The sequence below is a fragment of the Dermacentor andersoni genome, chromosome 1, assembly GCF_023375885.2.
Source record: "Dermacentor andersoni chromosome 1, qqDerAnde1_hic_scaffold, whole genome shotgun sequence".
In the NCBI taxonomy this organism is placed as follows: Eukaryota; Metazoa; Arthropoda; class Arachnida; order Ixodida; family Ixodidae; genus Dermacentor; species Dermacentor andersoni.
The window spans coordinates 259,378,610-259,403,120 of record NC_092814.1 but is presented as its reverse complement, the minus strand read 5'-3'; the positions used below and the strand labels follow the sequence as shown (position 1 = coordinate 259,403,120).

General features: G+C 44.9%; 1 protein-coding gene across 3 annotated transcripts in view; it reads right to left on the bottom strand.

Moving 5' to 3' along the window:
• Positions 1-24,511, bottom strand: part of LOC126547836 (RAB11-binding protein RELCH homolog) — a 223,897-nt gene that overhangs the window by 26,857 nt on the left and 172,529 nt on the right. For all 3 annotated transcript variants that reach the window (XR_008609355.1, XM_050195847.2, XM_055063701.1), the window contains 2 exons: positions 23,991-24,138; positions 14,907-15,064 (listed from right to left, as the gene is read on the bottom strand). Coding sequence is in view for 2 of the 3 variants with exons in the window: in XM_050195847.2 (XP_050051804.1) it covers positions 14,935-15,064; positions 23,991-24,138 (278 nt within the window). In the remaining variant the exon portion in view is untranslated. The remainder of the gene's footprint in view (positions 1-14,906; positions 15,065-23,990; positions 24,139-24,511) is intronic.

Genomic DNA, 24,511 nt, shown 5'->3' with positions numbered 1-24,511 from the left:
GAAAGCGTGGATCTATCGAAAACATGAATTGAGCCTTGAAAAAGTGCCACACAGGGAACAGTTCCAAAGCTGACTATCTGCCAGGGGCATACAAGCCTGTTATGGCTGGTATTTCATGATATTACTAAATAAATGAAGTTGTGTGTGTTTTTTGCAGTTTTCTCAAAATGAGCTTTTCATTCACCCTGCTTGTTTGTGGCAACAATATCTCAAGATCTAGGACAGCTAGAGTTGTAATTTGTTTTGGTATATGAAGCTAAATGCATAAAGCTTGAAGTGCTGCAAGCAGATTCTTGTTTTCCATTTTCCTATAACTTTTTTTTCCCCTTTCGTTCTTGTGACCTAGTATCCATGCTGTAAACAATAGACTTTGATGAACTGCTGAATTGCTAATTATTGTTGGATTTGATAACTGTTTGCAGCATTTCACTCCTTAAACATTCAGTTCTCCACTCATGCATTAATTATAGCTTTCTGTCCAAATTTTTTTTGCCTGTCGTCTCCACAAATAATAGTAGTGTACCTTTAATTACCTCCATAATTGCTTGACCTATAAAAAAGATAATTGCACTTTTGAAATCAGCTTGAAAAACTGAACAAGTGTATATATTTTAATTGAATTTGGTCTAAAAATAAGTATGATATCTCTAATTGCCATGTCCCACCTTAAGAAGCTCTTGCCTGCTGAAGACGATCGGGTCCGCTAAGTACACATTCTCTTCCAAGGCCAGCAACCTAGTGATCACTTCACCACTTGATAGGATAGGATAGGGATAACTTTAATAAAGTGCCGGCAAGCGACGGTTTAATGCGCCGTGACGCTGGCCAAGCGTCGACCCGGGGTTATACTTTACTCTGCACTAGCCCAGTTGGCCCCGTTTGTAGTGGGTCACCACTTGAAATTGCATCTTTTGAGACATGTGAGAAAGGCGTTAGGCTCTACTGGGTCCGAGTTGGGGTTTGGTCAAGCTATCTTCAGAGTAGCAAGAATATACCACGTTTATAACCCCATTCGGTCGTTACTGTTTTCTCCGGCTTCCGTTTTGGATTGCAATTGCTCCGGAGTACTTCCAGCGGCAGGTGTCCCACATCCTGGAAGGCCAAGCGGGGGTTGTGAACATGATCGACAATATTCCAGTCTTCAGCAAGACATGCGCTGAACATGACCTTTACTTTCAAGAAGTCCCGAATCGACTGACGAATGCAGGGGTCATGCTAAACTGCCAGAATTGCATCTTTGCAGCCAGCAGCGTCAAGCTCCTTGGTGTCATTGTCAGCACAGAGGGCATCTCTCCTGATCCAGATAAGGTCGCCGCAATAAAAGCCATGCCAGCGCCGCGAGACGTCACAGGTGTCTGTCGCTTCCTCATAAATCACACTGGACATTTCCTGCCTGGCATATCGCAATTGACATCACCGATCCGAGCTTTGCTGTTCAAGTATTCTGAGTGGACTTGGGGCCACGCTCAACAGACTGCTTTTCCAATCTAAAGGAACTGCTCTGCTCTGACCTTTGTGTTACTCAGTACAACGTGGCATACAAGACGACAGTACCAGCTGATGCCAACTCCTTCAGTCTTGGCGCTGTCCTGTTACAAGAGCAGACTTCTGGTGGGCGCCGACCAGTTGCCGTCACGCTACGGCCACTCACGCCAACGGAATGTTGGTACAGCCAGGCGGAGTAGGAGGCTTTGGCTGCACGCTGGGCGGTGCTCCATTTTGAAGAGTATGTTCATGGCCTAAATTTCTCCCTTCAGGCAGACCACCAGCCACTCATGGTGCTCTTGGGGACCACAGATGTCAACTTGCTGCCTCCGTGAATTCAATGGTTCTGACTGAAGCTGATGTGCTTCCAGTACCAGGTGATGTATGTACCGAGCAAGTTGATAGCCATGGCTTACACGGTCTCATGTGCACCAATGGATGGTCCACCGCCAAAGCAAGCTGATCCAGTCGAGCTCTTTGTGGAAGAGATTCTTTGCTCTCTCCCGGACTTTGTCGCCACACGTCAAGACGAGCTCCACCATACTCAAAGCAAATTATGGCGAGTGTAACCTTCTGCTGGAATACTGTACCAAAGGCTGGCCCAGGCAGTCAAGGCTGCTGTTTCACGTCAAAAGGTACTGGCAGCTTCGTGGAGACCTCAGTATCTGGGAGAAGCTACTTCTAAAAGGGGTCCGCATTGTGGTGCCGTCGACTCTTCAGCATTCCATATTCAATTTCATTCACGACTGGCATCATGGTTTTTTCCGATGCAAAGCCATTGCTCGAGAATCGGTGTGGTGGCCTGGAGTAAACAGCCACATCGAGACCCTCGTCTCTAACTGCGCCAAGTGCACAGAAACCCATGTACAACTTGCAGAACTAATGATGCCTTTCCAGACTCCAAGTCTTCCCTGGGAGGAAGTGGGAGTAGGCCTTTTCCACCTGAAAGGTCAAGATTATGTGTTGCTGGTTGACTACAGGTCATGCTTCCCTGAAGTCATCAGTCTGTGCTCTATCACAATACCTGCCATCACCACGGCCATCAAGAGAGTCTTTGCGCGCCACAGCATTCCTAGTGTTGCTCGCAGTGACAACAGTCCACAGTTCTCATCCAAAGACTTCTCTACCTTTGCGCAGGCTTACGGGTTCAGGCAGGTCACCAGCAGCCCACATTTCCCACAGTCCAATGGTGAGGTGGAGAGGATGGTGTGAACCGTCCAGGACTTACTGCACAAGGCAGACGATCCTTTTTTGGCACTGCTGGCCTACAGGCACGCTCCTGGTGCCAATGGAGTCAGCCCTTCACAGCTTCTAATGGGCAGACGCCTGCAAACCAGAGTTCCCAAGACGTTACAGCAGCTCGAGCCAGGCTGGCCCTCGTCTCTGTCTTTTATCAAGAGTGATCAAGTTAATTGGAAGAAGCAGGAACGGGACTTCAACCAGAGGCATGTAGCTCAGACACAATGCCCACTTCAGACTGATGAGCAGGTTTGAGCAAGTGATATAAACAGTCGTGCGATGGTGCAAGGACCAGCTCAACGTCGCCGGTTGTATGTCGTGGAGACCCAGAAAGGAGTTCTCCAACATTACCGGCTAAACCTCTTCCCAGTGTGCAACGACCCGGGGTCCAGCAGTCCTGCCGAACTTGTCATTGGTGAAGAACCCGAGACGAAGCCGTCATGCAGTGAAACTTGCGCAGTGGGATCGGAGGTTGTTACTTCCGTCCCGACTTCCCCGGCTTCATCCCAGCCCAATTCACCCATTCACATGTCAAAATTTGAAAGACAGATCCGGAGGCCAAAAAGACTGAGCTACTGATTGGGTGGAGCTGCACATACTGCATTTCCTGAAGAGCGGGGATGTAGTGTGTGCAAAGTGCCACCGGTTGGCACCGGTGCTTTGGGAGCATATATATTCAATGGCAAATAAAGCCTGGGGGCATTTGCTGGCTATGGGGCTTGGTGTACGGCTCGTTCTTGCGTGAACGTTACATGTACAATATTGTTCAACACTCCTTATTCCTGTAGAGCACCGTACAGAAACTGAACATAGCACGTGGAGGCAATGGGCCAGTTGAATGCACACTAGGCCACCTTGCTTGCATAGATAAGGTTGGTTAGTTGGTTAATTTGGGTTTACCGTATTTACTCGATTCTAACACGCCCTCGATTGTAATGCGCACCCGTTTTCCGTGACCTAAAAAAAAGGCAAAATCCTTTACAGTACCGCACACCTCATTCTTTCATAAAGAAATACAACTTTCTTTCATTTGGAAAAAACAAAGATTTACTCCCAATGCACTAAAGTTGCGATAAATAAAAAAGTGGCAGTTTCACCCAAAAGGTGAAGCATTGATTACAATAGCAAATTAGTAGACAGCTATATGAAGAGTAAGGATAGTAATTTTATCAGCCACATAAACTTTTAAACATTTGCTTACTAACTAAATTAACAAGCATGGTGTCACGTGCACACAATCAAACATGAACACGTCTCACTCAATGACCGCGGAAACTCTTTATCAAAACGCTGGAGTGAGGAAGTGCAGTAGCAGGAGCGAGCGAATTAACCTTTGTGCGGCCTCTCGCTTCAACGCGAACTAAACGATGAGAACACCAGTGCGGCGCGCAGACTCTGTCTCCATAGCAGATCGCTTTCAAGATAAAAGCCACGCGGCCACGCCGTACGTAGCAGCTGCTAGAGTCACCGTATATGCCTCCCGCAGGGATAGGGCTCCCTGCGGGAGCCATATACAGAGACTCTAGCAGCCGCCAGTGTAGAACACCTCTCCTGTCACGCACGCAACTTTCGGGAACTCTGAACGGCCATGATGCGGCCCCATTTCCATCCGTCTCCACACATGCGATCACTTTCCTTTTAATTGTGGCATCATGATGAACTCGGCATGTCATTGCAGTCGGCACTTCCATGCTGATAGAGCCAATGCAGAAAACAGGAAGACCGGGAAGACGGATGGTGCACTAACCTATGCCAAAGGAGGCATTGCCTGAGCACATGTACTCCAGCACATGGGCTTGAAGCGTGTACAAGGCGGCCATATTGAAATGCCGATGGCGTATGATAATGCAGATTTAGGGTCGTACTCAATTCTACCGAGCACACAATTTTTGGACCCATTTTATCGGAGAAAAGTATGCATTAAACTCGAGTAAATACGGTAATGGCACAAAGGCAACTAAGGCCATGCTGCACCAAGCTGCGTGCAGCTTGCACAGCATGGCAGGCAGCATGGCATGGCATGGCATGATGGCTGCGTTGTTTCCTTTTGTCTTGTGACAAAAGGAAACACAACGTTAGAGCAGGTAAACCTGCATTACATTATAGTTGGTGCAAATAACCTGTTTTCTCTAAAAAGTCAAACAAGTTAGTAGATGGCACTAGGGGGTCATCTGCCAGTAATAGGAAAGGGTGTAATGGTATATGTAAATTAGACAGGTTCTGTAAAAACTTCCTTCTCTGTGTGTCAATGTATGGACATGTCTTTAGGACGTGTATGACTGTAAGAGGTTCATCAGCAAAACGTGAACAAGGTGAATGCAGGAGCCAATGTTTCGACAAGTGGACTTGACTTCTTCAAGGCGACGTACGCTTTCCTCGCCACAGTATATATAGGTGGGGTTCTTCTAAAGGGGAGAGGGTGTGAGGCGGGAGGGTGCGGAAACGAGGGAAGGTGTGTTAGCGTGTCGAACTGAGAGTAAAGGAACGCTGTGCACAAGGTCAAAGCCAGGGCCACCCCACCCCGGTCTGTCAATGCATGCGTGATACCCGGTGTGTCAAGGGCGTCTGACACACCGGCCATGAAGAGCGTCATGAAGAGCGCGGAATTCTTACATAATGTGTTCGTGTGGGGTGTTAGTGTTAATGTGTTAGTGTTAGTGTCCAGTCGCATAACAGTGTGAAATAGCACCATGGGGGGCAAACGCTGTAGCTTTCTGGCAGCCTGGAGGACTTTGCGAGGAATGCCATAATCCCGACAATATTCCTCGTTTCGCAGGATAAGCGGCCTAATCATGTTTGGTTTATTTGAATAGTGTAAGCGTGAGCTGCACTGTGTGACGATGTTGTAGCATATGTGTTGTGGTGAGGACTGGATTCTGAGTACGTAGGAAAAGTTAGTACCGTTCTGCACTGCTGTAAAGGAGGCTCATTACAGTCAACATATAAACCCTGGACAGGTGGTGTCCTGTAAGCACCACTTGCCAGTCGTAGTCTGAGGCGGTCAGAGCCCCAGCACTTTCGGGACAGGACTTTGAGGATGTTAAGTGCATTGTTCGCTTTAATTTTAAGACTATTTATGTGCTCAAGAAAGTTCAACTTTTAATCAAACAGAACACCCAGAAACTTGTGTCCTTGTTTCACAAGATGTGTGGCTTCATGTAGCTTAAGGATGGGATCTGGTTGTAGGCCTCTTTCTTGTGAAAAGACAGCACTCAGAAGCGAAAACTGCTTTCAGATGTCCACTGCGTGAGTTTGTTTACCGCAATTTGGATTTGCCGTTCACAGGTAGCAAAGTTCGATGCACGACATGCAATTTGCAGATCATCCACATATAATGAGTGCATTACAGAGGATGGAATTACCATTACTGACTGAGTTAATTTTCACCAAACATAATGTTGTGCTTAATACACATCCCTGTGGCACACCATTTTCCTCAATAAATACACGTGACAGTGCCATTCCTAAACGCACTTGGAATGTTCGGTCGGACATGAAATCAGCTAGACATTTGAGCATTCTACCGCGAATCCCCAAATCCCCTATGTCCCTTAAAATACCAAACCTCTATGTTGTGTCGCGCGCATTTTCTAGATCAAAGAAAACCATGAGACAGTATTGCTTGTGTAGAAAGGCCGCACATATCTCGTGTTCTAGCCGGAATAGATGATCTGTTGTAGAGTAACCTTTCTTGTACTCACACTGATGACTATCCAGCAGGTTCTTGGCTTCAAGGACGTATGTCAATCTGATGTTTGTAATGGCTTCATAAGACTTGGCAAGACAGTATGTGAGTGCTATAGGTCTGTAGCTGGTTGCTGTTGTAGGATGCTTTCCTGCTTTTAAGGAAGGGATTATAATGGCTTTTTTCCCACTCATTTGGCATTTTTCCAATTTCCCAGATTATGTTGAAAAAATGGAGCAAGGTCTTAACTGCTTTAGGAGATAGGTGAGCGAGCATTGTGTAATGTACTCTGTTCAGAACAGGTGCTATATTTTTGCCAGTAATGAGTACTCTGTTGATTTCCCGGAGTGTTAAGGGGGCATTATATGATCTCTCGGTACTTCCTGTTGTCGGATGCTTTTGTTTTTCTCGTGATTGCTTATACTTTTGAAACGTGAAATGTAGCGAAATAGTTTACTGAGCTTGACACGTTATGGAAATGCTGCCCTAATATGTCTGCTTGTTCTCTTAAGTTCGTTTGCATACCTGGGGGTGAGAGTATCGGGATCATGTAAGGAGTGTACTCACCTCTAAACTTATCAACCTGATCCCACATTCTTTTGGAAGTTATCGAGCTATTTATGGATGATAGATAGTTTTTCCAAGGCTGTCTTTTGGCTTGCCTGTGTGTGTAGCTGGCTTTTGCTTTTTTGAAAGAAAGGAGGTTATTTTGTGTTGGGTATTGCCGAAACACACCCCACGCTTTGTCTTGTAGTTTTTTAGTTTGTGTAGATTCATTCGTCCACCAGGGTTTCAGTTTTTTTTGTTAAGAAGCCGGAGGATTGTGAGATTGTCTGTTCTGTGCAGCAAGTATACAGGCAATAATCTTATTCCTTTTGTCTATTGTTAACACATCTGATATGTTATCCAGACTGGCCTTTTCAGTGGAGAGAGGCCAGTCTGCTAGATGGAGTTTGTAACGGGGTGATCTTAATGGTACTGAAGGAAAAGGAGATGTTTTTTTAATGATAGTAGGCATATGGTCACTACCATAGGGATTGTCGATAACACTCCATTGAAAATTACCAAAGAGAGATGGAGAGCAGTGCCAAATCTAGGCAACTCATAGCTTCTGTCCTTGGGGTGTAGTATGTTGCCACACCAGTGTTTAAAAGACATACCGTATTTATTCGCGTATAACCCGCACCAAAATGTGAAAAAACGCGTTTAAAAAGTGGGGGTGCGGGTTATCTGCGAATTTTTTCCTTGGGAGGGGGGGGGGGGGGAGTCGGCTTCACCGCAATGTGCGGCGGCCTCCCCGTGTAGTCCGCCATCCCCATCGTCATCGACGCTTGTCAAGCCGATGAAGGGCCAACGAAAGGCCAGCATTGTTGAGCCTCGCGTTAGGCGCTGTTTAGTGTACTTACCCCAGTTTGCACTGTCTGCCTGCTTTGTTTTGGCATCATGAGTGCGACTCGACGGCAGTGTTTCACAGCGAAAGAGAAGCTAAAGATTATAGCCGCTGCCGAAGAAATCGGCAACAGAGGTGCTGCAAGACAGCATGACGTCGACGAGTCGTGCATTCGCGACTGGAGGAAGAAAAAAGAGAGTCTCGAAGCAACGAACCGGGACAGGCGAGCGTTTCGGGGTCCGAAGACTGGCGCGTACCCCCACCTCGAGACGCAGCTTGCGAAGTTCATTGAGGAGCAGAGAAGTCGTGGCCACGCTGTTTCGACTGAGATGGCGCAAATGGAAGCCCTGAAGTTGGCCCGGGAATTGAACATTCCACGTGAGTTTCGTGCAAGCCGTGGATGGCTTCAGCGCTTCATGCGAAGACATGGATTTTCTATGCGGCGGCGAACAACCATGTGCCAGCGGCTTCCTGAAGCCTACGAGGAAAAGTTGTTGAACTTTCAACGATATGTGATCGCACTTCGGAAGGAGCACAGCTATTTGCTGTCTCAGGTGGGAAATGCTGATCAAACACCTGTGTACTTTGAGATGCCGATGGACACGACCATGGAAAAAAAGGGCTCCAGATCAGTCAGCGTGCTGACCGGCGGAAATGCCAAGCTGCGCTGCACAGTCATGCTATGCGCTTTGGCTGACGGCACGAAACTGCACCCGTATGTCATTTTCAAACGCAAGACGCTACCTAGCATTCCACTGCCCCCAGGAATCGTTGTGCGTGCGGAAGAAAATTCGTGGATGAACAGTGGCCTAGTCGGTGACTGGCTTCGAGTAATCTGGGAGCGAAGACCAGGTGCCTTGCTGGCACGCCGGTCGATGCTCGTACTAGATTCCTTCAGAGGCCACTGCACTGATGCGGTGAAGGCTCGCCTTGCCGAGACCAGCACCGACCTCGTCATAATACCTGGCGGCATGACGTCCATGCTACAGCCACTCGACGTGTGCCTGAACAAGCCGTTCAAGGCACACGTGAAGCGGCTGTATGCCCAGTGGATGGCCGACGGCATTTACGCCCTCACACCGACGGGACGCGTGCGAAGGCCTGATATTCCATTGCTGTGCCAGTGGATCGTGAATGCGTGGAAAGCGATACCGGCCGATTTGGTGCGCAAAAGCTTTAAAAAATGTGCGATCAGTAATAGTTTGGATGGTTCCGAGGACGACTACGTCTTTGAGAGTGGCGATGAAGCCTCGGATGGCAGTAGTGAGAGCGGCGACGATTAAGAATCGAATAACCAGTGACGTGGTGGCGGTCGTTTGAATAAATGTTCTGAAAACGAAATGATCACTGAGTGTGAGTTGCATCTTTCTAGCGCTCATTTTTTTTTTTTTTCAGGTAAACGTGCGGGTTATACGCGAGTTTTTTTTTTCCGCCGAGTTCAAAGTTAGGGGTGCGGGTTATACGCAGGGGCGGGTTATACGCGGGTAAATACGGTATGTCGTTTGTTAGGATAAGATCTTCAAGTGTTTGACCCCTGGTGTCGGTTGCGTTACGACCCCATAATGTGTCATGATGATTCTTACAATTAACCCATGGCCCTCAGTCCCCAGCAGCTGCAGAGCACCTGACCAAGGCGACGGTCACACCTGCAGCACAGCAGAGGGTGCCAAGAATCTCTGGGTCCGGACAGGCCGCCAATGGAAACTGACCCTGTCAACCTTTAACAGCCAAACTCTGTCAAGTGAGGCTAGCTTAGCTGGACTCTTTGAGGAACTATCAGACATTGTTTGGGATATCATCGGCCTTAGTGAGATTAGAAGAACTGATGATGCTTATACATTGCTGAATAATGGCCGTGTCTTCTGCTACAGAGGTCTCCCAGATAAGAAGCAATACGGGGTAGGATTCTTAATCCATAAGGACATAGTGGGCAACATTGACGAATTCTACAGCATTAATAAAAGGGTAGCAGTAGCCGTAATCAAACTTAATAAGAGGTATAGATTAAAGGTACTACAAGCCTACGCTCCAACATCCAGTACCGGTGATGATGAAGTAGATCAGTTTTATGAAGATGTCGAATTAGCAATGAGAAAAGCGTAAACTCATTATACTGTAGTAATGGGCGACTTCAATGCAAAAGTGCGAAAAAAGTAGGCTGGGGAACAAGCAATTCGAGACTACGGCGTTGATTCTAGGAACGCTCGAGGAGAAATGCTGGTAGAATTCGCAGAAAGGAATAAGCTGCGAATAATGGACACCTTCAGGAAGCATAGAAGCAAAAAGTGGACCCGAAAACGCCATAATGGTGAAACACGAAATGAAATAGATTTCATACTTTCTGCCGATCCCAGCATAGTGAAGGATGTTGAAGTGTTCGGTAGAGTAAAGTGCAGTGATCATAGGTTCGTGAGGTCTGGAATTCACCTCAATTTTAAGAGAGAAAGAGTTAAATTGGTCAGCAAGGAACAGGCCAGCCTAGATACAGTAAGGGTAAAAGCAGACCAATTCAGGGTGGTACTTGCAAACAAATATGCAGCCTTAGAACAGAGACATGAAAATGACATAGAGGTAATGAATGAAACCATAACTAGGCTGGCTTCAGAAGCAGCAATTAAAGTGGGAGGTAAGGCACCAAGGCAACCAGTAGGTAAGCTCTCCCAAGTAACAAAGGACCCAATAAAGAAACAACAAAGTATGAAAGTGTCCAACTCAAGAGATCAGATGGAATTCTCATAACTGTCAAAACTGATCAACAAGGACAAAAATAAGTGATATTCGAAACTATAATGTGAGAAAGGCTCGCCATAAAAAACAGACGCGTCCTGGAATCAGTGAGAAGGAAACTTGGCATAGGACAAACCAAGATGTATGCACTGAAAGATAAGCAAGGTAATATCATCAGCAATCTCGAAGGTATAGTAAAAGCAGCGGAAAAATTCTCTACTGACCTGTACAGTATCCAGAGGACTCAGGGTACCTCCATTAGAAACAGTAATGAACAGGATACAGAAACTCCTCCTATAACTAGTGAGGAGGTGAGAAGGGCCCTACAAGACATGAAACGAGGAAGAGCAGCAGGAGAAGACGAAATAACAGTCGATTTAATCAAAGATGGAGGAGACATAATGCTTGGAAAACTGGCGGCTCTTTATATGAGGTGTCTATCCCCAGAAAACTAGAAGAATGCAAACATTACACTAATCCGCAAAAAGGAAGACATTAAAGAATTGAAAAATTATAGGCCCATTAGCTTACTCCCAGTATTATACAAAATATTCACCAAAATAATCTCCAATAGAATAAGGGCAACACTGGACTTTAGTCAACCAAGGGAACAGGCTGGCTTCAGGAAGGGATACTCTATAATGGATCACATCCATGTCATTAATCAGGTAATCGAGGAATCCGCAGAGCACAATAAGCCTCTCATAGATTACGAAAAGGCATTTCATTCAGTAGAGACACCAGCAGTCAGAGGCATTACACAATCAAGGAGTACAAACCGCTTATGCAAATACCTTGGAAAATATCTACAGAGTTTCCACAGCTACCTTAACTTTACACAAGAAAAGTAGGAAGATACCTAGGAGTAGGAAGAAAGGGGTCAGACAGGGCGACACAATCTCTCCAATGCTATTCACTGCGTGTTTGGAAGAAGTATTCAAGCTATTAAACTGGGAAGGCTTAGGAGTAAGGATCAACGGCGAATATCTCAGCAACCTTCAGTTTGCCGATGACATTATTCTATTCAGCAACACTGCCGACGAGTTACAACAAATGATTGAGGACCTTAAGAGAGAGAGTGTAGTAAGAGTGGGGTTGAAGATTAATATGCAGAAGACAAAGATAATGAGGAACAGCCAGGCACGGGAACAAGAGTTCAGGATCGCCAGTCAGCCTCTAGAGTGTGAAGGAGTATGTTTACCTAGGTCTACTAATCACAGGGAACCCTGATCATGAGAAAGAAATTCACAGAAGAATCAAAATGGGTTGGATCGCATATGGCAGACATTTTCAGCTCCTGACTGGAAGCTCACCGCTATCATTGAAAAGGAAGGTGTACAATCAGTGCATTTTACCAGTGCTGACATATAGGGCGATAACCTTTAGGTTATCGCTTTATTATTTAACACGGTTATTGGGACTTTGTCCCTCTTTCCGCGCTTGAAAGAGCACTTGTCCTTCGATGTCAACGAAACCAGGGTTTTTGTGTCAACCCCCATCACTCTCTCTGAGGTGCTGGAGGACTGAGAATCGGGCGCCAAGACACGTGTCTCGAGCCTTGGGGTTCGGTTGATTTTAGGGCCCTGCAGAACTGGCAGACCTTTCGAAGAGGATGGACGCCCTTCGAAGAGGATGGAGCAGCACCTGCTGCATTCACCACGGGGGCGGGAGGGGTCACTGCGGGACCACTGTGCGTGGGCTCGGAGGACTCCTGAGGCCTCTGTGACGCTGCCCCCACCTGCGTCACCTCGGCATAACTTCTTCGTGAAAGGTATGATAGTCGTTTCTGGCTTCAAAGAATGAGATTTGTCCTTTCACAGTTAGTGCAATTACTTCTTTTCTCTTTTTCCAGCAAGGACAAGACCGCAAGTAAGCTGGATGGTCTCCTTTGCAGTTAATGCAACTTGGGGAAGAAGTGCAGTTGCCAGATTGATGATCATTGGAGCTGCATTTAGCACAGGTTGTTTGGCCTCAGCATGCATGTGAAGCATGTCCAAACCTGTGGCATTTCAAACACCGTCTGGGGTTCGGGATATATGGTCTAATGTTTACTTTTACGTACCCTGCATCCAGCGAGGTAGGCATTACACTTCTTCCAAAAGTAAGTACGACATGTTTTGTCGGCACTTCTTGGTCATTTCTGTGGATGATAATTCTTTGTACCTTGGTAACACTTCGTTCCTGGAAACCTTCCAGCAGTTCCTCATCACTCAAGCCAAGAAAGTCCTCCTCAGATATCACACCCCTGCTTGTACTAAGTGTTCTGTAGGCTAAAATTGTCACTGTCCCATCACAAATACTGGTAAGTTCTGAGAGCTTCTGTGCTTGATCTTTGTCATCTAGTTCAAGGAAGAGGTCCCCGCTAGACATTTTGAGGCTTTGTATGTCAGTCCGATTTTGTCTTTCAGGCACTTGGCCATCAGGAATGGAGAGAGGTTTCTTACTGGTATGTTGTTTTCGCTGTGGAGTGCATAGTACTCGGGAAATGATGGAGCGTTGCTCCAAAAAGAGAACTGGCACGGTGCTTCCATGCGGCATCTTTTCCGACACCAATCATAACCAACAGAAGTTTGCGCTGCTATACGAAAAATCACCCGCCGTGGTTGCTCAGTGGCTATGGTGTTAGGCTGCTGAGCACAAGGTCGCGGGATCGAATCCCGACCACGGCGGCCGCATTTCGATGGGGGCGAAATGCGAAAACACCCGTGTACTTAGATTTAGGTGCACGTTAAAGAACCCCAGGTGGTCGAAATTTCCGGAGTCCTCCACTACGGCGTGCCTCATAATCAGAAAGTGGTTTTGGCACGTAAAACCCCATAATTTAATTTAATACGAAAAATGTGTATGTTCGGCAACAGCGGCGACCGCGCACCATGGCGCCCAACGAAGGGACGCGGCAGAGCTTGCATACAAGTCTGCACGACGCCAGTCGTATGCCGTCACTATAACCAAATGTGGTGCACCCAAGGTAAGATAGCCACACAGGGTTAACCCTTGCTGCTAAGGAGAAAGGAAGTAAATGGAAGAGAGAAGATGACAGGAAAGACCAGAAAGTGAGAGAGAGAGAGAGAGACGAAGATTTGAGGAGAAAGAAATAGGAAAAGGCAACTGCCATTTTCCTCCAGGTGGGTCAGTCTGTAGGTGCTGTCTATGTGAAGCAGAGGCCAAAGAGGTGTGTTCCCTCTGCTGGGAGGCCTTAAAGGTCTGAACACCAGGCATCGGCTCAACCCCCAGGATTCCCATTTCCCCAGACACGGCTAAGCCGCGCACGGCTACATGGGGAGGGTCCAACCCTCATGTGCTCGGGTACGTGGTGTCGCAGCACACAAAACGCCTGCTGACGCAGACACCCCTGCATAGAAAAGCTGAGCGAACGCAATAGTTCAGTATGAGGAGGCTTTTGCATGTTCTCTGACCTAATAAGCAGTGCTCTGCAAGCCTAAAGGAATGCAGGAAAAAAAAAAACGAGGCGCCTGCTGCAAATGGTAAAAACAAGTACTCCCTGTACAATAGAAACCTGTTTTCACATTTGGAAAGCTACTGCTTTCCTGCATAGCATGGGCCTCACTATAGCTAGTACTGATGCCAACAAATCTTCCTAATCATTTTTTTTTTCATGATCTTGCATGATGTTGGGAATTAATAACCAGTTGCATATTTCGTATATTTTAGATTTTTTTGCTCTCAGTACTTAAACTAAAAATAGCAAATTATTACTTTCGTGTGTGTTCCTTGACATACTTCTTTGAAGTTCCACATAAGAATTCTCCAAAAATGCCTGAGCAATTGTTACTGCTATACATCTTTTCAGAACACCAGTTATCAGGCTATTATTTTATGTATCGCAGTATACATTGTGACAACTAAATCCTGAAATAAAAACGTTAAAAAATAAGAGCACAGAAAATGAGAGCATTTCTAGAGGTACCGAATGCGCTAAATGTGCCCTGCATTGAATATTTCTGCATGTATTTGTAACAGCGCATTCTTGTGTGTTGTATCTATATATACCTGTTGCTGGGCTGTTTGTAGGTATGCCTTACAAATAAATCATTTACAACTACAGTGCCAAGATGTTAAAGTGTGCCAAATCTTATATCAATCCATAAATTACCTTTATTAAATTTTAATCATGCAAAATTTGTACTCGGCACATAACTTTTTGTTTCCTGTGTCCTACATGTCCTAGCTGGTCTTTCATCAGGCTCATGATCTAATCTTTCACAAGCGTAAACTATGGCCAACAAACAAGGATAGAGCTTGACAGGCAACCACACATACTGCTCTTGACAAATGCAGAGTGTGAAGCTGTGAGTATGTGATCCTGCGCTAAGGTTTTCTTAATGCTTTAAAAGCCCAACATGGTGGTCAGGTACTCACTGTAGGCCTTGACTAGCAATGCCTCTGCTCATTTCTTTCGCAACTGAAAGATGTTTGGAAGGTTTGAACGAGCATTAGCAGGAGGCACAGTGAAGATTTTCGTCATCTTCCGCTTCATCTCCTCCATACTTGCCATTGGCGAGCTCAGTGATGGGGTTCTGGAATAGCACACCACAGTTAATTAGCACACTCTGAAAGCTTTTCTTAGTTGTTTAAATTTGAACAAGATATTCAAGACATCCCAAAAAAATAAACCAAAGGAGATGACATACATTTCTATGCACTCTTTCTTTATTACTTTTTAAAGTTCTAGAATATTTAAAAATTGCATGTGGCAGAGGAAGCAATCCCATCACTTCAGCTGGATTAAGCAGACATCACTTCTATGAAAATTCAACAAAAATTCACTCATCCTTCCATTTGTTTTTATTAGAGCCCACATTACAGTTGTCTAAATAAAAGTGGACTGTGCTCAGTACATGTCTATTTCCTATGAATGCTAAGGTTATCAATAGTTTAATAGCATGTGTTGCTGAGAAATTTGGTTCTGCTGGTGAAGGAATAGTCAAGCTTAAATGAGGAGTAAATGGGGAGGAACACAGAAGGCAAGTGGCAACATATACAGTACAGAGCGTGACGAGAAAGCCACCTTTAAAAGATTTTCTTGCTCAAAAGAAAACTTGCTATCATAAAACTTTCAGAGGTATTTGCTAATGAAGTGCTCTATCAAATATGCCATCTTATACATTTTTACTTGGACCACTTCAGTGAGCAACATCACAGCTGAGTGTGCACAAAAGTGATCATAATGACCTGTTTGTCTTTATTCTTTTTATTTTATTTTTTGTAGAAAACTTCAAATCTATACGTTCGAAATAAATTTTTATAAATAACATACCGTCCGAAGAAAACAGGGGGAAGGCGGGAGATGGAGATTCAAGACGATGAGCAAAACGAGAACAAAGTGAACGCGGGAGCCAACGTTTCGACAAGTTCTCGAAAAAGACAAGTCCACTTGTCGAAATGTTGGCTCCCGCTTTCACCTTGTTCTCGTTTTGCTCATACCTTCCAAAGAGTCACAAAAAGATTTTAGAATACTGAGGGGGAAAACAGTTTCCAATATACATAATTGTAAGCTTGGTAGACTTTCTTTGTTCTTGAGAAAACTTGAGACAATGCTACTTTGAAGATTTTAATGAACACTGTAACATGCATAACCATAACTACTTTAGATTGTAAATTGTTGCACAACACAGTTTTAAGTACACAAGCAAATCTGCAGAGGGCCTCATCTAAAGAAAAAAAATTTTTTTTTACAAATATTTTCACTAAGTACTCCATGCCAGCACTGATGTCATCATCATCATCATCATCAGCCTGGTTACGCCCACTGCAGGGCAAAGGCCTCTCCCATACTTCTCCAACTACCCCGGTCATGTACTAATTGTGGCCATGTTGTCCCTGCAAACTTCTTAATCTCATCCGCCCACCTAACTTTCTGCCGCCCTCTGCTACGCTTCCCTTCCCTTGGAATCCATTCTGTAACTCTTAATGACCATCGGTTATCTTCCCTCCTCATTACGTGTCCTGCCCATGCCCATTTCTTTTTCTTGATTTCAACTAAGATATCATTAACTCGCGTTTGTTCCCTCACCCAATCAGCTCTTTTCTTATCCCTTATCGTTACACCTATCATTCTTCTTTCCATAGCTCATTGCGTCGTCCTCAATTTAAGTAGAACCCTTTTCGTAAGCCTCCAGGTTTCTGCCCCGTACGTGAGTACTGGTAAGACACAGCTGTTATAAACTTTTTGCTTAAAGGATAATGGCAATCTGCTGTTCATGATCTGAGAATGCCTGCCAAACGCGCCCCAGCCCATTCTAATTCTTCTGATTACTTCAGTCTCATGATCCGGATCCGCAGTCACTACCTGTCTTAAGTAGATGTATTCCCTTACCACTTCCAGTGCCTCACTACCTATCGTAAACTGCTGTTCTCTTCCGAGACTGTTAAACATTACTTTAGTTTTCTGCAAATTAATTTTTAGACCCACCCTTTGGCTTTGCCTCTCCAGGTCAGTGAGCATGCATTGCAGCTGGTTCCCTGAGTTACTAAGCAAGGCAATATCATCAGCGAATCGCAAGTTACTAAGGTATTCTCCATTAACTCTTATCCCCAATTCTTCCCAATCCAGGTCTCTGAATACCTCCTGTAAACACGCTGTGAATAGCACTGGAGAGATCGTATCTCCCTGCCTGACGCTGATGTATGAAACCACAAATTTTATTAGAAAAATTTTACATGGTCAAGCACCATGTCTGGGACACTTGGCATGAAGTGACCCAATTCAAAGTCACAAGTGCTACCAATGCTTTTCTGGTAAGGAAAAATTCATCATCATCATGTCACTAACATGTGAAAATTAGCATTCACAAACATGTACAGTAATCTCTTATTATAACGAAGTCAGCGGGATGGCGAAAAATTCGTTATAAGCTGTAATTCGATATAAGCACCCACTCGAGAAAAGCTGAAGCATTCAAGCTTTAATTGTGCCACAACTGCGAGGAAGTCAAAATACAATGTATTCAGTGAAGCAAAACTTTATTCAGGTGCAAAAAAGACAGTCAGCTTTGGCTGTTCTTACTAGGCGCGAGCAACCCCTGCTCTAATTTGACCAAGCATTGCACTAGGCCATGGTTGCCGCCCATGTATTCAACCTTATCTGCAGCAGGCGTAGGTACTCCTGCGTCTGCACCATAGTTGGCACTTCACGTGGCTCTTCATCTGCCAGCTCTACGTCCTCATAGGGGCCACGAACAGTGTCAATTAGTATCTTCGCATCCGTCACTGGGGTACAATGGGAGCAGCAGCGTCAGCCAACACGAATGTCTCGAAGTCGCTATCTACCTCTTGGTCAGCAATTTTATGAACAGCCTCGTACAGATTGCTGCGAGTCTCGTCATCGTCAGGCTGGTCATCGTCAGGGTCACTGACGACGGCGCAGGAAAAGCTGTCGACTGGGCAGTTGGGCAGTTGGTGACCTTCGAAGGTGCGAGTTTTTTCCATGAAAAGTTCAGCAAATGGATCACACCAAGCAAATCAATGTTGTACCTCTTGCTGGCATCATACACTGTGAGGATGTGCTGCAAAAGAGCCTTGCGGTACAGCTTCTGGGTGGTCTCAATGGTGCCCTGATCCATCGGTTGCAGTACCACGGTTGCGTTTGCAGGCAAGAATTCCACAGCAATTGCCTTGAGGTTGTCAATCTTCCCATGGCTCGGGCAATTTTCAATTATGAAAAGCGCTTACCAATTCCTTGAGTCAAACGGTCTATCCAGAAGGTGCACGTAGTCTTCAAGAATAGCAGCAGTCATCCACGCTCACTTGCTACTTCTGTAGATGCATTCCTTGGGAATAGTTGCATTTCCGAAGCACTGCAGCTTCTCCGCTTTCCCCAGTATCAACAAGGGAAGCTTGCCCTCGCCTGTTGCATTGGCACCAAACAGCACCGTGACACGCTCCTTGCACTGTTTTCCTCCGGATGAGGATCCACCAGTAGTAGTGAACATGCAATTCAGTAGCATCTTGTAGAAAAATGAAGCCTTATCTAGGTTGTAGATGTCTTTGTCTTCATACTTTTCAAGTAGAACTTGGAGCCGATGTTGGCGCCATACATCTACAGTGTCACTGTTCACAGCTGCGCTTTTACTAGCAATTGACTTCGAGGTCAAACTGTGCCGTTTCTTGAATCACTGAAGCCAGCCATTGCTGCACTTGAAATCTTTATGGCCCATTTAAAGGGCGAGAGAGCTTGGGCTTTTGCATTAAGTGCAGGTCCATGTACGGGGAGATTTGCACTCCTGGTGTTCTTCAGCCACTGTAGAAGTGCACCCTCCAATTCGGAGTATTCTCTTTGCCGAGAAGCTCTTTTCAAAGCCATCCAGCACAGCTTCCTTCTTTTTCAATACAGTTGATAAAGTAGACAGCGGCATGCCGAATTCCTTCACGATGTCAGTTTTCTGCCGGCCGCCTTTTTCCACTTATTTTATCAGCAGAACTTTCTGCTCCAAAGTCGGACACTTTCACCTGGAGACTGATAGAGCTATTTATCACTGTCGACCGCAAAAGCACACGCGAGGCACACCAGCGAAGCACTCCGAATAACACACACAATCACATGGCCTGCAGCCCAGATCCAAACATTATACACGGCAGGCGACGCAGAAAGCAGAAGCTTCAAAAAGTCATCGGGGCATCTCGCTTTCCTCATCAGTGCGTACTGGTGATGGTGACGGTTGCAATGGCAAGTTTGGAATCGGCTTTGCGTGTAGCGGAAGAAAGGCGATCGGAGTTGTGGAGACTAAGAAGCAGGAACCGCGGAAGGGCGCACGTCGGTGGAAGATTGTGCTCGGGAGGGCAGGCCGGAAGAGGGCAGCTTTGGAAGAGCAGCGAGGAGGCAGGGAGTTGACATGAAGGTGAGTGAGAGGAGTGACTGGCGTCCAGACGGCTTGCAGACTGGAGAGCGAATGAGGAGGGGAAGGCAGTGGCCGCTTTTATAGGGGGGTGCGGAGATCACGAAACACTACGAGAGTATCACGCTGGAAAGTGCTGCAAATGCCGGGGCTCGAGACTGAGGTTGTGTTTGTTGTGCTCAAAAAACGATTAGCCACTGATTGTAGCTATGCAGTACGATCGTGAAAACTGAACGGTTTTGCAGTAGGGACTTTGCATGGTCAATGGGCAATTTTTTCCCGACATGCCGCTTGCCGCTTGACACTTGCTGACATGACGCTAATGCCGCTGTTGCTGATACAGGTACCTTTGGTCCTTGTTTCGGCGGTTCGTCTCGAAGCAGCAGAACATGGGGCATGGCCTTTTTCGCCCGAGCCCTGGGTAACGTCTGCAATATCTCGGCTATCGTCCACCCGTGTGCATTTATCATCATCTGCCATTGGCAGCATGCGTGGTGCGAATGGTGGATGGATCAGCGAGGACCAACCAATCGACTTCGACAAACAGGACCTACGTGATGTCGATCAAGCCTATATAGACACTCCGCACGATGGCTTCGTGGGATTTGGAGCCGGCACACTTGCCGACATGACGCTAATGCCACTGTTGCTGGTGCAGGTTAGTCATTACTAACCATCTGAATCGCGGAAGCTAGTGTGTGCGTTGCTGGCTCCTCCCACGATGCCAAGTGTTCGAAACAAAAATTGCGGATGCAGCATGCACAGATTGCATCTGAAGAGATTCCATTTATTTTCCAACAGAGTGCTCTACTTGATTTTGTTGTTAATACTCGCAGGGGACGTTGAACTAAATCCCAGGCCTACTAACACACCGGAGATGGAACTGCTGCAATGTTTGCACAGTGGGCAGGAAACTTTAATTTCAAAGTTAAACAGCATCGAGGCCAAGTTCGAAAGGAATGAGAACATGCTGATGGAAGTGAAAAATAATCTTAGCCAAACTCAGAACTAGATAAAGGGTGTCAGTATGATTGTTACAGAACAGGAGGTTATAATACGGCATCTCATGCAACAGGTAAAAGTTTTGCAGAAGAAAACAAATGACCTAGAGAAAAGAAGTCGCCGGAAAAATCTTGTTTTCTATGGTGTTGAAGATAAATGCTCAGAATCATGGGATGAATCCAAAGCTATGGTAAAGAATATTTGTAAAAAGAGCCTTGGAATTGAACTCAGGTCTCTGGAAAGGGCACACCGCTTAAAACGCTATAACGAAAATAAAAAAGGCCGATTATTGTTAAATTTTACTTGTACAATGAGCGTCACGTGGTGCTTCTTAATGCTAAAAAATTTAAGGATTCACAGTACAGTGTAGGTTAAGATTACTCGCGTGAAACAAGAAGTAATAGGAAGAAGTTATGGGAATACGCTAAGGCAAAAAGAGAGGATAAGAACAATTAAGTGAAACTGAATTTTGACAAACTGGTTATTAACGGCAGGGCTTTCAGGTGGGATGAAGACAAAGAAGATGTCGTCCCATTACTTAGGCAGTGACAGACAAGAAAAAAGCAGAAGTACCAATGTCGAGAATTCGTTGCTGTCATCGTGAACTGCCGAAGCATAGTTAACAAAACAGCCGAGCTTTCTGGGTTGATAGAAAGTGTTGACGCTGACATAGTCCTTGGCACCAAATCTTGGTTAAAGCCTTCAATTGCTGAAAGTCAGGTGTTTCCAGAAAACTATGTCGTCTATCGCAAAGATAGGCCCACTGCAGGTGGGGGTGTCTTTTTCCTTGTTCATTCATCATTACAGTCTTCAGTAATTGATTATGAGTGCAATGCACTGGAGTCCGTACGGTGCAAGATAGTCCTATCTGATAATTTCACGTTCATAGTTGGAGTGGTTTATCGCTCGCCCAGCTCAGATATTAGCACAGTGCAAACATTGTATGAAGTTCTCACCAAGGCGTCAGCTCAGACGATGCTTCTTGGGGGCGATTTTAATCTGCCTGGGTTATCTTGGTGCAATGATACGTGTTTAAGCTCAGCAAGCGCGTGAACCTTGCGATGAAAAATATCGTGGACACAATATTTTTACCACGACTGGAAAATTGTGCACGTTGTTCCGATACATGGTCAAAGAAAGACGTTGGTAACTATAGGCCAATATCACTTACGTCTATCCAGTGTAAAATACTCGAACATATCTTATATAAAGAAATAATATATCATTTAAATGAGCATAAGGTACTAATTAACGAGCAGCATAGATTTCGTAGGGGACTATCTTGCAGAACTAGTTGAGTTTTATCATGACATAATATCGAGCGTAGATGCAAGGAGGACAGGTTGACGGTGTGCTCCTGGATTTTCAGAAAGCCTTGAACACGGTATCACATTCACTCTTATTGTTTAAGCTTAATACCCTAAACATTGATACAACTGTTCTTAATGTATTGAATGTTACCTTTCCCAAAGAAGGCAATGTGTAATACTGAATGGAAAATGCTCTGAATATGCAGATGTTACGCCAGGAGTCCCACAGGGCTCTGTTCTGCATCCGCTATTATTTTTAATCTGTATTAATAATATTTCTGCCAGAATTTCATCTTCTATTCACTTGTTGGCGGATGACTGTGTTGTGTACAAAAAAATTGCCCATCACAATAATACAATTGAACTTCAGAACGACTTATCACTTATTCATGACTGGTGTACTAAATGGAAAATGACTCTGAACACAGCAAAGTGTGTACAGCTCTCATTTACTAAAAAGAAGAAACCAATTCAGTCACGGTATAATCTGAACAATGTACTATTGAAGCAAGGCAGTACGTATAAGTATCTAGATGTGCTACTGTCATCTGAATGTTCATGGAAACCTCAGGTAGACAGTATCATAGACAAAGCTGGTAAAGCTTTGCATTTCATTCAGAGAAACCTGCGATGTTCACATGCGAATTGAAAACGTCTGGCATATACAACTTGTGTTCGACCAATCTTAGAATATGGCTGTGTTGTGTTTGACACAGTATTGCCGACAGGAAAGTAGCAAGCACCGAGTTTTCAAGAGAGGAAATGCAAGCAAGTCAGATGCAAGCAAGTCAGCAAGTGTAAACTTTTTTTAGAGTGTAGTCCTGTGTCCCTCACTACAGCCTGCCTCATGATCAAAATTTAAATTTTTTAGGTTTTAACAGAACATGGCTCGTGCTTAACATTTTCAATGAACATGCACAACACATGAAGAATGCAATTATATTTGGCAATTATTGCTTTACGTGCTGACACGCAGAGCACACAAATGCAAAAACAAAGAGCCAGTCATGCTAACAGTATTTTCGTTGATTAGCTGATATGACATCAGCTGCATCCTTCTTATGTTTGTGTCTTTGAAGCAATAATTGCTCACTCACCGTATAGCTCACCGTATCTCAACTTATAGACTCATGTGAGTGGTTTGTTTCAAATATCCAGACTATAAATAAAATAAGTAAACACAAGCAGATACAAAATTCAAAAATCTGGCATAATTTCCACTGTTTGTGCTTAGCCTAGCAGATGCTCGTAGTTTATTGATAAAGTTCTCTAGGTGTGAGCAGATCTGTACACTGGAGAAGAGGCCCCAGAATGTTTGCACATGATATAGCATGTGACTTTTCATTTCCTTCAATGTTAAATTGGCTAGGTAACAACTGCAGAGTATGTGGTATTGAGCTATTTGACATATATTGATGTAGTGTGTCGTGTATGGAGTTAGGCAGGTTTCCCATGAGGAAAGCTTGACATGCTGCTTGACTAGGTTGTTGTAAGTGCATTGTGGTGGGCATGATTGCTTCTGTTATCAACAGAGCTTGCATTGTTGATTGGGTTTTGGTAGGTCTGTGAAGGTTTGATTGTACTGTCCTAGGGTGTTAATGTCACTGTGCCTTGCATTCCACAGCCAATTTGGCTACATTAATAGAGGTTGTCATGGCCTCTGGGCTCACCACACCAGAAGAAGCACACAAACCTGAATCAAGAGAAATCACCATTAACATCAGACCTCCCTCGCCATCTCCTGCCATTTTTTGCAGCTACCTAAACATGCAGTAGCCCTGGACAAAGGGCCAGAGGCCAATTAATGATTTTCTCCCTCTCTTCACAAAGCAAGCAATGCCACCACCTGCATCCAACTTTTCTTAGCTGCATTCGTGTTGTGATCACTTACTCAGCACATGAAGTTTCTGTGGCAGGCGGGAAGACATAACATAGATCATGGCATACTGGCACGACTAGCAAGTGAAGGGAAAAAGTGATATTTTGACATGCAGATGAGACAGAATGAAAAAAATGCAGAAAATCAATGGTACACATCTTTTGCACTGCTATGTACTGACTACAATGGCCATGATATGCACTTGCACTGGGTAAGTGTATGCATGGCAGAGAGAATGCAGCAGTGAATGTGCTGTTGCACTTTTATAATCACTTCAAGACACTCCAAAGAAGTGTTGCAACATTTTTTAAATAAGTTGTAAAATGCCATGCCAAGAAATGCCAAGAACTTCTTTTTGCAAGAATTTCTCCAATGTGCTTTGTATCAGTGGAGATAGAAGGATTAGAAAAGTTCTCACCTTTCTCTGCAGCAGTCCAATTTGGCTTCGAAATCAGCAATCATGGCTGAAACTGCCGACTCATGGCAAGGTGCAACTTGCCTTGCATCTTCCAACAAACATCTTAAGCCTGGTAAGAATGCATCCGAGATTGCATGTTCTGAAATGTCTGGTACGTGTGATTAAGGTCATGAGGCAACAATTTCCGAGAGGGACGGAAATCGCCTAATACTGTGTCAATTTAAGTGGATACAAATTTTATGCAATTGCAACAAACAGCAATGGTAATTCATTGCTTTGTGGTGGTGACTGAGCATGACTTTACAATCACTCCTTGACACAGTTCTGCAGAAAACTTTTTGCCAGCTTCAGTACTATTACACTTAATGTAATAATATAACTAAATGAGCATACAGAAGTTTTTGTGCACCTTGCACAGAATAATTACGCTATAGTCAGTCACAAAATAGCAGTTCAGCAACAAATGCACCTCAAAAGAAATATGCATACACATGCAAGCCATTCACCTTTTTTACTACTCC